The 14,075-nt window shown below is 41.1% G+C and overlaps 2 protein-coding genes across 3 annotated transcripts in view; one reads left to right on the top strand and one right to left on the bottom strand.

Moving 5' to 3' along the window:
• The window catches only part of MITD1 (microtubule interacting and trafficking domain containing 1), a 12,676-nt gene extending 7,783 nt beyond the window's left edge, over positions 1-4,893 (bottom strand). Inside the window, exons 1-4 of one of the 2 annotated variants that reach the window (XM_018563238.1) lie at positions 4,700-4,893; positions 2,227-2,328; positions 1,723-1,859; positions 471-557 (exon numbers count right to left, since the gene is read on the bottom strand). In XM_018563238.1, coding sequence (XP_018418740.1) covers positions 471-557; positions 1,723-1,859; positions 2,227-2,328; positions 4,700-4,838 — 465 coding nt within the window. In that variant the 5' untranslated portion in view covers positions 4,839-4,893. The remainder of the gene's footprint in view (positions 1-470; positions 558-1,722; positions 1,860-2,226; positions 2,329-4,699) is intronic. The other variant, XM_018563246.1, reaches the window with a different exon arrangement.
• A 1,339-nt stretch (positions 4,894-6,232) lies between these two features.
• Positions 6,233-13,777, top strand: MRPL30 (mitochondrial ribosomal protein L30). Its single transcript, XM_018563111.1, has 5 exons — positions 6,233-6,308; positions 8,369-8,452; positions 10,117-10,263; positions 10,397-10,474; positions 13,588-13,777. The coding sequence occupies exons 1-5, from the start codon at positions 6,258-6,260 to the stop codon at positions 13,714-13,716; spliced, it is 489 nt and encodes a 162-aa protein (XP_018418613.1). The 5' UTR covers positions 6,233-6,257; the 3' UTR covers positions 13,717-13,777.
• Positions 13,778-14,075: the final 298 nt, after the last annotated feature.

Raw genomic sequence — 14,075 nt, 5'->3', positions numbered from 1 at the left:
GGGGTGGGGGGGGGGGGTGGGGTCACCCAAGTTGGACTGTTTTTGTGTCTCTAATTGGATCGCACAGGGTTTGAGTCCCCTGACACATTTGGGGTTGCTCTTTCCTTATGTTACTGAACTGTTCTCATACTCTCAGTAGGAACTTGCTATTGTTTAATAATACCACCGTCATATTCAATAATATTGTTGTCTTTGCGCTCTACAAATGTGGTTGATGTTTTTTTTTTGTTTTGTTGTTTTCCGGAGGCTTGTGCCTACCATTACGAATGTTTGTCCTTGTCTTTTTTTCGTGCGAAAATCCATAAAAATGTTTTGAATGAAAAGAATACAAGAGTTACCAGATGACAAATCACTATTCTCTGTAGAAACAAAAATACAGGCAAGAGCAACACTGCCAGAATGCTGACAGACTCTTTCTACTCTATGTAAACATCTTTGCAGTATAGAACCACAAACACTAATGGACTTACTTCATCTCTTGAAGTTAGTAAGTTGATTTTCTTGATCCTAGAAGGACCCTTTATTAGCATTTCACAAAATCGTAAAAAGTTATACAGCTGTAAAAATAAAGATAGTTCAAATGAGCATTAAATACAAATAAAACTTTACCGTAGCATGCAGTATAGATGTGAACCTATATTTCAACACCTCCGCTCCCACCCACAAATAAAGTACACATGCAATACGCACATTGTGGAAAAGCACACCAAGAGCCTTTTTACACCAGCAGGGGTGCGTTATAGTCCACATAACATGTGCACTTGTATGTTGTGCAGATGCGATGATTTTTTTATTTCATTACATTAAGTTCAAGGCTATGCATGACAATGCGTTGTGACATGCTGTGTTGTGATAAAATGTATGCTTATAGCAACGCACATTAAAGCAGCCCACACACAGCACTGCTGATTGGGTGTTACCACGAGGTATAGGTGTGAAACCAACATCCATATTTTTAACATAAGTTGCTTATTTACAGTTTTGTGCTCCGTCAATTTTCACAGTTTCGCACAAAGGCAATATTTAAAATGTACAAATATTTGTTATTTATTTACTCGGTACTGTTTCATCTTTTATATTTAGAAGGAAGTTTCTAACTTGTATACCAATAATGATTTTAGTGTATTTTTATTGAAAATATTGTTTTATAAACATTTGTGCAACTATGACGGGACGTATAAAATCAGTAGCACCATCTTTTTATCTGGATTTGCACTATATTTAAAGTTGTATATTAAAGCCCAACTGTAACTAAAAATGTTTTTAAATTTCAGATCAACAGAAGAAATGGAACATCTGTTAGATTTTTATTGCCAGGTCCACAAATTAGGGGTGACAAATAGAATTTGAAAGGAACACAGTGGCAGTTATTAAAACCTGACAAAAACTATTACTGTTCACATACTTCTCCACTAAAAAAAGCAAACATTGTTGTCTCTTGTTTCATTGGAGAGATTTTATTTTTATGATTTTTCCTAACAGAGTCAAATTCTGTGTTTGATATGCTGTGTAACTCTTTGAATGTGACAGAAACAAATATATATAGCACAAAATCTATCTTGTAATTTTCACCAAGGGAAGCTTTTAAAATAAAGTTACAATGATATACTTGATGATAATCTACATTATATAACATAATGGATATCTATACATTATCAGTTTAACACTTCACCATCTCTTACAGCACTGGAAACAGAGACAGAAATCCCTGTTCGCACTTACTTGATGAGCGTGCCGGATATATGGGTCCTCCAACCACACTTCTGTTAGAGTTTCATCTACATATGGCTTGAAAAGGTTTTCATAACTGTAACCGGTTGCATTTTCTACAATCTTGATTTGCTTGTGATATTTTCCCTCTGCATTGAAGAAAAAGCTAAGTGTCAATCATATCAGGTATGCTCTATTTTGTTATTGCCAAGAATCCCAAAACTGGCCTGCCACATATTTTGATTGTCCTGTAAAATTCAGTAAAAAGGGCTAGTCTTAATGCTTTCCTTACACATGCAGATCAAGCCATTGGTGAATTGTCCTTCTCTGAGGCGAATACCCAATAAAAAAACTAATAAAGCCAGCAACACTGATAGAGAAGGGCAGTCTGAATGGGTGTCAAACACTCATATTGCATCTTACATACCATCCCATGCAGTGCAATCTCTGAACAGTTACCTCATATTATTACTTCAGAAAAGTACATTGTAAATCTATAAGAAGAAGACATGTAACCTTCTTTCTCTTTCAGCACATGGTGTTTAATTTGCTCAGCTCTATCCATGTAGCTTCGCAATTTCTGTCTGTAGTGTGTTTTCTTTACGTCATCTTTTGTACCTACAAAAAAACAAAAACCCTGTGTAAGCCAAGAAGCCGGACACAAACCAGAACATTTCACATTATATACATGTTAACATAAAGCAACAAATTCACGTTTAGAGGTTACATTTAGTGAAAACCCCATAATCAAAAGGATTAGCATAAGAGGTCATAAAGGTAGCATAAAATCAGGGGTGCACAAATTACTATGGACCTCAGGAGCCAGTCTGTACAATCCAGGAACCAGCTCCATTAACAACCTAAAACCTCAAAAGTTAGACGCCATCTGTAAATTATAAAATAATATTGGATACCTGGCTCCTGGGAGTTGTCCAGCCCTGTCCTAAATCATATATGAATTGTGTGTCTCTTCCTGTAAAATCCGAGCTGCCCCCTCCTACCTCCCAGACCTTCTTATTTAGTGAGGCTTAGCATCCCATTGGGGACTCTAACAAGGCAGTAGCGGGCGAGGCGCAGCCCAGACTTTTACATAAAAAGTGAATATTTATACAAATCTTGAGCTGCCATGATGGCTGGATTTACAATCCAAAAAAGTTGGGACACTGTAAACCTTTTTTTTCTTAAAATTGCAAATTTTCTCAGTTTAAACATTTGATATGTTTTCTATTTTCTATTGTGAATAAAATATGGCTTTATGAGATTTGCAGATCATTACATTCGGTTTTTATGTAGATTGTACACAACGTCCCAATTGTTGGGGAATTGGGGTTGTACTAATGATTCTGTAAATTCCATTTGTTACACCTGCTCGTGTAACTTCACTGCATGCTTAACTTTTCAGACCATGTCTTGCCCTTAAAAGAGAACTATCCCACAGTTCTCTTTTGGGTCACGGGAGGACATATACTAACTAGCATATTGCCCGCTATATACTGAGAGCGCCGCAGCCGGGACGGATCCCAACAATACTGTCGAAATCCACCCAGCTGGCTGATTGACAGCAGGCTCTGCCTATCTAGAGATGGAGCCAGCTGTGTCCGCCCCTTTACCCATCCATTCCTCCAGTCAGCGCTGGAGGATCGGAGATGGGAGGGGGGAATCCCTGCGGGGAGCAGTGACTGACAGTCACCATTTTCTGCAGGGAGATGATCAGAAATTGAGCGAACGGCAGTATGTTTTTGCTCACTTCCCGATCTATAGAGTCGCCATGTGACAGCCAATGTGTGACAATGAATGTCACACATTGGCTATAACTATGAGTGTAAAATACCTAATCCACGCTCTCCTGACAAACAGAGCTCTTCTCTTCTCCACCTGTGCTCCGACTGTGGACTGTACCTGACTGTCTTCACTTACAAAGCAGGGCTATGGAGCCTACATTGTACTTGATGATCCCAGTGGTCCTTAGAACTCTAGAGGGGGGTCAAGATTGGCTCAGCCCCACAGCAGGAAAAACTTTTAATTTCTGTGGAGTTGGGCTTTCAGATATATATAGGGCTGACATTGCTGCTCTTCTTGTCTTGTTATGTTTCTCTTTAAAAGGTTCACATTATACTTTTAAAAATTAGGCAACAAATTATTGACAATAAACTGACTTTGCCTCATAATCCCCCACCATACAGTGTCCTTATCTACTGACCCCTTGGTATTTCTACACCCCCACCTATGTACTTACCCATCAGCCTTCTACTCCCACCCCTGACACTGTCCGCATGCACTGACCCTGCAGCCCTCCTGCCCGTGCCCCATACACTGACCCCGCAGCCCTCCTACCCATGCCCCATACACTGAACCCGCAGCCCTCCTACCCATGCCCCATACACTGACCCTGCAGCCCTCCTACCTTCGCTCCATACACTGTCCTCGTGCACTGCCCCTTCAGTCCTCCTACCCTTACCCCATATACTGACTCTTCAGTCCTGCCTCCACTCCATATACTGCTCCTCCAGTCCTATTACCCTTATCCCTTACACTGACTCTTCAGCCCAACTACCCTTACCCCATTCAGTGTCCTCATGCACTGGACTCCCATCCCTCCCAACCCAACCCCACTCACTGCCCTCATGAAGTGACCCGTTACCCTTTAATCACTGCCCCATGCACTGACCCTTCAGACCCTCTCCTCATACACTGACCCTTCAGACCCTCTCCTCATACACTGTCCTCATGCACTGATCCTTCAGACCCCTTCTACCCTCACCTCATACACTGACCCTTCAACCTCCCCCAATACATTGTCCTCATAGACTAACCCTTACCCCTTCTACCTCCTAGCCATAGACTGACCCTTCAGCCTGATACACTCACCCCATATATAGTCCTCATGGACTAACCCTTCAGCTTTCTACCCCCACCCTATACACTGTTGTAATTCACTAACCCTTCAGCCCTCCTACCCTCACCCCATACACTGTTGTCATGTACTGACCCTTTAACACTTGAAGCAACAGGTCGATGCCTTCCTGGTAGCAGACCAAGCTCTCCTGGTATCTGCCACTGCCGTCCAGCTCCACCGCTCTCCTGAGCACCACTCCTGCCGAATTCTCTACACCGGACAGGACAGACATAACTAGACTTATGACCCAGAACCTGCTCCTCACACCACTGGTACAGAATCACTGACAGAGCCTCAGCTCAAATGTTTAAACTTCCGCGTTTCACAGACCGGAAGAAGCTCAGGATCATGTGACTGTTTTTGGTAATATTTTTACGCTGCGACTATTTGTAAGTTGACGTCATCTCCACGCGCGGTCTCCTTTGACAAGTGTTAGGAGAGAAGACGGGGGTCCGTTTTGTGACCTTGTCCTGACCGGTCATCGGGGTGATTGTCCATAGCTGTACCCCGGCCACTTTCGCAGATACGGGTAAATGAGACCTCTCCGTGCAACCTCGAACTTATTAAGTGACTCCCAATGTCCGGACGTCCCGGAGTTCTAAAACGTGACTGTACTTTAAAGCTGAAGCTGCAGTGTTTAGTCGCACAGCAGGTGTAAAGGTTTTCCAGCAGACACTTTTCAGATCTTATGTCTGTGAAGCTAGTAACACACGCTACGATCTGATTGCACAATCTTATTTCGATCTACTAACAACTATGTAGTGCAAGATGCTGTCTGATTAGTTACAGATTAGTTAGGTTCCCCTGTTACATATCTTTGGTAATTCACCATACACACTACAGTCTGATTGCACAATCGCCTTTAGATCTTCTATGTATAAGGCTTGCCTGATTTGATACTAATTAAATTGATTTTTCCGGTTTGTCTTTACATAGTTGTGGTAGAATTAAAAGAGATTGTACAACTAGATTTTATAGTGTATGGCCAGCTTAAAGGAGATTGTGCAATGAGATTTTATAGCGCATGGTACATAATACGCACACCTTTCACATGCAACTCATACGGTAGTACACACTAGGTAGACTGGTTGTTCATTTCTATTCATGTCCACTATGAGCAGCCCGGAGAGGAGGAGGAAGCCGAGACATGGGGAGGGTGCGGGTCCCGAATATAAACAGTCACTGAATGGTCAGTTTGCGCTCACCGGGACACCAGGTGACGCCGGGACGGCTCCATCTATCCCCTCAGTCCACTATGAGAAGCCTGGAGAGGAGGAGGAGGCGGCAGTGTCCATCACAACAGTCAGGCAGTGAGGGGGAGGGAGTGAGGGTGCAAGCAGCTCAACTAATCAAGCGACCAACTAATCGATAATTAATATCACTGACAACGATTTTCATTATCGACTTTATCAATTAGTTGTTTCAGCCCCACACGACAACCAGTCAGCTTATATCTTTCATTTTCAAAGCTTAACTGAACAAACTAAGGAGATAAGCTATTTGGTTACTATGGGCAACTGTTCCAGATTTCGTCTGCTCCAGTTTTGTGGTATATGTTACAGCTAAAAAAAAAGAGGAGGGTTTAATACCACCTAAATTATTTTTTCTTTTTATGGTCTCTCTTAGGGCATTTGAAGCTGAGTAAATCAGAATGGCATTGGGATTCTGTAAAGCTGTACAAACAAGAACAATAGGATTAAAGGTATACCTCAGACATGAATTCACATCTTTTTGTTTCTCTACCTTGAACAAAGCACTCACAATTTATTTTTGGTACTGACATTTCCACAAAAAAAACAGGTCATGTGTGAATTTGTCATAGCCCTATATTTAACTTTTAGCCCCCTTTCACATATGTGTCCTGCTGCAGTGTGCACGAAAATGCGTGTTTTCCTAGTATGGCGAAACACATGTCACTTTGTAGAATGCGCTGCAGTGCCATTCATTGACAAGACCAGACCAATGCATCTTGCTCCATCCAGCGCTTTCACAGGTGTGCAGTCACATTAAAAACATGTGGTAACAAAGCAACGTGGATTATGTTGTGGTATGTTTCGAAAAAAAGGTGCAGGGACTTCTTTGGTGCGTTTGTTGTGCATATGGAAGCCCATTGAAGTGAATCGGCTGCCCTATACGCATTACACAAAAAGACGCATACAAGTGCACTCTGTTGCATAAGTCTGAGCGGGGTCTTAGCCCCCATTCTTGGCTCGGTCACACCTATGCAGCCCACTTCCAGCCCACTTTAAAAAATTAATTTTTAGCCCGATAGACTCATGTAAAATGGATATTCCTGCATTTTAGCGCAACAGGCCAACCTCATTGGCCAAAACAGGAACACTTAACACACGAAAAAAAGAGAAAGACACATGAAAAAAAAGTTATAAAAATGGCGCTGACAAGTATGTGTTGTGGGGACATTTTATACATGAAGCAATATGTGTTCTGCAGTGCATTGTATAGCTATTCTTTTTGAATAGCACCCAATGCACTAACACATTGCACTGCAGCTCATGTGCATTGTAATGCACCATAGGGCACAGATGTGAATGATCTGTGTATTGCATTAAGGAAATTGTGGCCCATTCAAAATCAATGGGCTTCTTAACATCATGCACATGCAACGCACATAAAATGCATGTGCATTACTGCAGTGCACAGCTGTGAACAGGCCCTAATAGTTTGGGGTTGTTTGTCTATTGCTCTAAATGGCCTGTTCTAAACATTTCCAGATCTTTTAGGTGTCTGCAGCCCTCCTACCTGTGCATTGACTATAAATAGATATTTTTAATGTGCATTGCCTGGACATGTCTTTGTTTTTTAACTATTCATTTATTTTTCCTCTTAAAGAGACCTTGTTCTCAACCTAAAGCATATGTCAAGACAAAATAAATGAAAAGCATTTGCAGTGCATGCAAGTAGAGAAAAATACCCTTTGTCCTGTTTGAAATGCACTCAACTCCTAAGTCCTGTTGTGGGCTAACAACCCACAACCTTTTTTGTGGACTGACTGGTGTCAGCCCTGCCCAGTGTCTTCTGCTAAACCCACTCTCAAACCTGTACAGCATAAACTCTGATCATTCTATAGTCTGAGATAAGAACTCAGAGGGCTCTTTGAGATAACACAGGAAGTATGGAGAGGAACACATTTAATGGCTTATTGAACAGACCAAAAGGACACAAATAAGAGAAGTTCATTGTTAGGATTTACATACATTTCACAAAATGCAGGTGAAGGCACAGACAAAGTATTTTAAATGCTCCTTTTCTGCAAAGTCTTATCCATAACAATGTTTTATTCACTTGTAATGTGCCTTTCAACTTGCTAGGGAATTCTACTACTCCAGGAAGAGTGAATTCTCTAGTATTGCCACAGTTTCCCCCGCCTTTTGTAACGTCATAGCCCTTTCCCTTCCTGTGAGTATCTAAATACTCTCTGTGTTGACCGAAGTATAATATATCATAACATCCATAAAATAGACCTATAATCTTATGGGAAAATTGTTGTTCAAATGAATGGTTTGGCCGTGGTAAGAAGTCTGTAATGGGAGCTAGTATTCTCTGATTTGTGGGCTGCATCCTAATTCTGGGCCATATATATCAATCAGCACCAAATGGTTTCAGTGTCGTTGCCCTTGAACTAGAATGTGGCTCAATATTCAGAGAAATGCAGCCCACTTCATAGAATTCTACACAGTAATTGTGTTCTTTGTGACTGATCCCCTTATGCATATTACTGCTGACTATATGTTTGGTATGCAGCTTTTTACAGACCACCCTGTTCTGTCACTGGTATGGCCTGGCTCGGTCCGCCATAAATTCACAAGATCGCGTATTCCTGAAGAGGTGAGCGTTCACTGTTACCTCTTACAATGTTGTATGCTTGCATGTTAATCTTTCCTACAAACAGTTGCACAAATATAATGTTAAACAACGTCATGTATAAAATGTAGTTTGAAGTGTTTTTGTTTTTTTAGATTAGGATAGTGTCCTGGGCTAACTCCGCACTGCAAGGGTAAAGTGCTTGTTTGTGTCTGTGCTAAAATAAGACGATACTTGAACAAAAACAAGCTGCTGGTCGAGTTCCCAGAAAGAAGCCTTTACTGTGCTAATGCCACAAAAAAGCCGGTTTACAATATGCCTGATAACACCTTAACACATTGCATAGCTTCTGGCACACTGTAATTTGGAGTGACAAGACCAAAATAGAGCTTCATGGTCACATAAACCATAAAATACAGCTTTATGGTCACACTTTATGGGGCTATGTTTGGAGAGGGGTCAACAAGGCCTATAGCGGCAAGAATAACATCCCCACTGTGAAGCATGGTGTTGGCCTACTGAAGTTTTGGGTGGTGAGCTCTAAAGGCACAGGGAATCAGCATGTTATCAGATATAAATACTGGCTGATTGAATTAAAATTCTTTCTTGTGTCTCTAAAGCTCCTAATCTTGAATGTATTCTGCCTGTATACCTAACATTGGCTGCCTGTATGCCTAACATTGCCATCCACAGGATGTATCCTCCAGAAAGATGACATAGATCCCAGGAACCAGTACTTGGCATTGAACATACATACCATGTTAGATGCAGTGTTTGAGGTGCATATAGCTGTTGGAGAAGTATAGTTAATATTGAGTAAGAGGCCTTAAGGCTGGCCATTTAAAGGGTTGTGATTGATAGTAAATGGACCAACGGAACATCAGAAGACCTCTTTCCACCAATTTTCACTTTTCATTGCACACTGACCAAAAATAGTCCTTGGGCTCTAAAGAACATGGCACTAGGTTTTACTTCTGCTGGCATACATTCCCACCCTCCATCTGAACCTTACGTGTGCTCTTAGACGTTTCTTAAAATAGATGTGTTTCTGAGAAAACAAATATCAGCTTTAAGCTTGGGTCTATATGCACCCTAACCTCTCTAGATATCCCCTGGCTTACCCTTCTGAGGAGAAAACACTAGGCTGGGTTTGATTTTCCTGGTCAATTGCTTTTATGGTCCCCCACGACAAGCCTGCTCTGTGAAGCTCCATTCACACATTTTCCAAGCGTATTCGGCTGCACAAATGCGCGTGGAACCGCGTTAAACATAAATTTAAAAAATGCATTGCAATGTGCATTGTTCAGACTATTGCGTCAGCTGTGCAGTACGATACCGCACGTCCCGCAAAATAGTCCAAACGTGATTTTTTTAGGCGGATTCCGCACGTTTCAGCTATAGTAATAGCCGCAAGCGTACGGAATCCATGCGTTTGTGCAGTATACTACAATATATAATAAAAACGATGTGTTGTATCTAACATGTAGAATGGAATTTCCTCTGCCCATCGTCCCTGGTTGATGAGCAGATCTCACTAGAGTCCCTGAGAGATCTAAGGAGCCATTTGATGGTTAAACCCTGAAACCAAGTAATTGTTTATTTTAAATAATTTTTATAATTAATTTTTTTAATATGAATAATATTATGAAACTGTTTTTACACTATTTGTTTGTATATGATCCATTTAGACTTTTCAGCCAAAGCCTGAAGACCATGAAAAATATGGGGGAGATCCACAACAGCCACACAAGCTACACCTTATCACTAGAGTACGTTCCGTTATTGGAAGGCCATATTGGGAAAAGGATGTAGTAAGGAGGCTTGGACTCGAAAAGGTAGTGTACTGTAACTTGTCTTGTGACAGATGTGTAACCGTTTATGTATGAAACCCACACTGCTTGTATAGTCTTAAGTATATATACTGTACATTGTTTTAACGAGGTGTTTTTTTTAATATATATTTTCCAGGCTTACAAGCCAGTAATCCATAAGAACATCCCAGCAGTCAATGAACAGCTTAAAATGATCAAGCACTTAGTTAGGTATGTTTCTATCTCTGCCAATCATCTTTGCGGGTAAACCTAAAATACAGGGGCTCAAGACAAATCTTTGCATTATGATTACCTCTTATTGGAGTTGATTTAGCAAAGGCAAATGGGCTGTTCACTTTGCAGGGGCATTTTCGCTTTCCATGGGGATTTTTTCCTTAGCTTTGTGAATGAGGTAAAACTCTGCTGACTTCTTTCATCCAATAACGTGTTTTTTTTCCCCCCCTTGTCACTTTTTGCAAAGTTAATATTTACCACATTCAGTAAGCTAGGGGATAATTCCCTTGCAAAGTGAACACTAGGGCTGCAACAACTAATCGACATAATCGATTATAATCGATTATTGAAAAAGTTGTCAACTTTTTCAATCATCAATTAATCGGCTTCTGTTGTTAGTTAGCCCTGTTCACGCGCCGCACCTCCTCCCCACCTCACGCTCGCCGCTGCCAGACCCGCCCACATCCACGCTCCACACGCCGCACCTCCTCCCCCGCATCACGCTCATCGCCCTCCCACATCCACGATTGGCAAAGGGACGCGGGGAGAAGAAGTAAGGAGGAGCAGGTGTGGGGTGATGACAATCGCCGATAGACAGGCCCGATCTCAGAAACAAGTTGCTGGAAGACTGCTCAGGTAAGCCTGCACTTTCCCCCATATGGTGCTCTATAATGTATTGCTGGGATTTGTATTCCTCTATAGCTGATGCTACATTGTGCTCTATATTATACATAGGAATACAAATCCCAGCAATACATTATACACTACATATATACTGTACTATTGCTGAGATTTGTTGTTGTTGTTGTTTCCCTCTAGCTGGTGGTATCCTGCATTGCGCTGTATAAAGGACTACAAATCCCAGCAATAATACATTATACAGTGCAATGCAGAATACCGCCAGCTATAGAGGACTACAAAACCCAGCAATAGTACATTATACAGCGCAATGCAGAATACCGCCAGCTATAATGTATTGCTGGCATTTGTTGTATTCCTATATAGCTGGTGGTATTCGGTATTGTGCTGTATATTGTACAATTGCTGGGATTTGTAGTGCTCTATAGCCGGTGCCATGCTGCATTCATTGCTATATCATTTTACACTATATTGCACACCACACTTTTTTTTTCGTATTTACTTCCACCGCTCCAAGCTTGCTCCTGTGATGTACTGCAATCTCAATACAAACTAGTAGTCCATCACTGGAGCCATTTTTTAAAATGTATTTTATTTTTTAACCGATTAATCGAACTCAATAATCGTTAGCTGCAGCTCTAGTGAACACCTTTCTTTCCTTTAGTAAATCAACCCTAAAGACTTAAAAAACAGATGTCTGTTTACAAAATTAGACCCCATTATGTATAACTGTGCTTCTCTATATAGAGTTTATTCATGTATTACCATGTATTAGAAATTAATCATCATTTGCCATTCATCATTTTAATATGTTTGCACAATGTACCAACAGCAAATGGAGCCTTGCACAAAAGCAGTGTGGCAGTTCAGGATTGTCTGTAGGCTATAGCTGGCAGCTGATACCAGTAAGCAGGAACTAGTATGTGGCCTGAGTTTGGGGATGTCTGCTCCAGGCTTTTCATGCACAAGTGATGTACTTGTCTTTAACTGTCAATACATTTTTATTAATTTTAAAGAAATATACAGAGTAACAAACAACCATCAGACCTTGTGCTAACAGTAGAAGACTAAAGCGGAGCTCCTGGCAAAGAGAGCAATGAGGCACAAAACAGTAGAATGTGAATACATAATATAGATAGGTGAGAATTTCAAATAATACTGGTGCCCATACAGCATAGAGAAGCTTCCCATAACCCAGTGTACAATGAGATGTAGATGTACTTGTCTTCAATGGAAACTTGTAGTGAGAGAAACAAAAAAATCTGCCTTTACATACAACTACTTTTAAAAATGCTAGCTGCCTTGAAAATGTTGAGTCAATGGCTTTCATGCTAGCTAAGATAGGATATACATTGTTATATATATTTTGTTCGTTCCAGTTGACCGAAAAAAATATAACCGATTCCCCCATCCATGCTAAACAGCATGTATGTACGAAACTTGCACAGTATGCTTTGTATTCTGACAGCGGCGCCTGCCGCTGTCAGAATACCCAAATGGTGCTTGCTGTGGATTGGCTGAAAGCAAGAAAAGATTTTCCAGCCGGCTCCATCGATCTTCTAATCGAGGGATGCTGGGTTCACAGGGGCACCCAGTGTATGGCCAGCGTTGGATACATTTGCTGATTTGGATTCTGATGATTGTACGCTCAGCCTCACCCTAGGCAGAGATTTCCAGCTCACGGGTCAACAATCTATCGGCAAGTTATTTCTGCAGTTGACCTTTACACACGCAATTGTTAGCTGCCGCCACGTATTTGAGGCGGACCGCGCACCGTTCACAGCATCTGTTGTTGCAATTCTGACCTTTAAGAAATGTCTGTGACACTTGCTGCCACGCCATGACAGCACTGTAACACAGTTTTAAAATGTGGTAACCCCCACAGAGACAGGGGTTCTTTAATTTCTGGTTTAGAACAATTAGAAATTCAGGTTTAAATATTGTTTTCATTAAAAGAAAACCAGTGCAAGAAAATATTGAACGAAATAATATTCCAAAACAGACCATTAGCTCAGTACAATAAATGGGGTAAATAGTGAATCGTATGCCCTTGGCCTTTCATAGAAGGAATTATGGAAATTGTACGAAATGTAACTCTGTACAGTTCAGCGTTATGTTATAGGTCACTACCCCCATTCTAAGAGATATATATCCCTCATTAGGCTGTTCACAACAAGGCATTTACTTCAGGCCTCCATTAGCAGTGTTTTAAAGACTGTGGCTAATGGGGGTTAACGACAACTCTGCTTTGCTTCTACCGCGTGGCTTTTTTCTGTCAATTGTACATTAATCTGGTCTGTGACTTTCATTACATTTGTCACCTCCTCTGCTTTGTGTTAATGTGTCTTAATCTTAGCTGTGTACAAGTGGGGGGGGTTAGATCAAGTGTCTTACTGTCTCTGGCTGTCCACCCCCAAACATAAGATTTTAAACCTGACCATTTTATCACGGACTTGTGAATTTTGGAGAAATGAGGAGGGCTCCTTGTTCTCGTATGGTCTTCCAGCAGAAGAGGAAATGTCTAGCACTTACCTGAACAGTAAAGGCGAGCTGGTGATCTGTAAAAGGCTGCAGCCAGTGGAGACCAAATATGTGGAATCCTAGCACCTGTTATTTCTATGTAGTTTGTTAAATAAATCTTTTGTACAGAATAAGTGTTCGTGTCATTTACAGTTTTTTGATTTGCAGCAGCATTTTATGTTGGATATTACCTTATTCTGTCATGGAAGATTTTACAAAATGTTTATCTGCTTCTATCTCCTAATGGCGTGTCTGTTGTTCTCTAAGTATCGAAATCCCCTTGGGAATCTACCTTTGTGTTGCTATTAAGCCCCGTACTTGATATAGAAGCTGCCGCACTTGGCATTGTATTGAAGCAGATGGATCTTCCCGGATCAATTTTGAAATTTGGACATTCTTATTGAGACTAATTACACTAATAAAAGCACTTCAACATTTAGGAA

This window comes from Nanorana parkeri, unplaced genomic scaffold, assembly GCF_000935625.1.
Source record: "Nanorana parkeri isolate BGI_ZX_2015 unplaced genomic scaffold, ASM93562v1 scaffold21, whole genome shotgun sequence".
In the NCBI taxonomy this organism is placed as follows: Eukaryota; Metazoa; Chordata; class Amphibia; order Anura; family Dicroglossidae; genus Nanorana; species Nanorana parkeri.
Note: the sequence above shows the minus strand (reverse complement) of the source record. Positions and strands in the feature narration are given on the sequence as shown.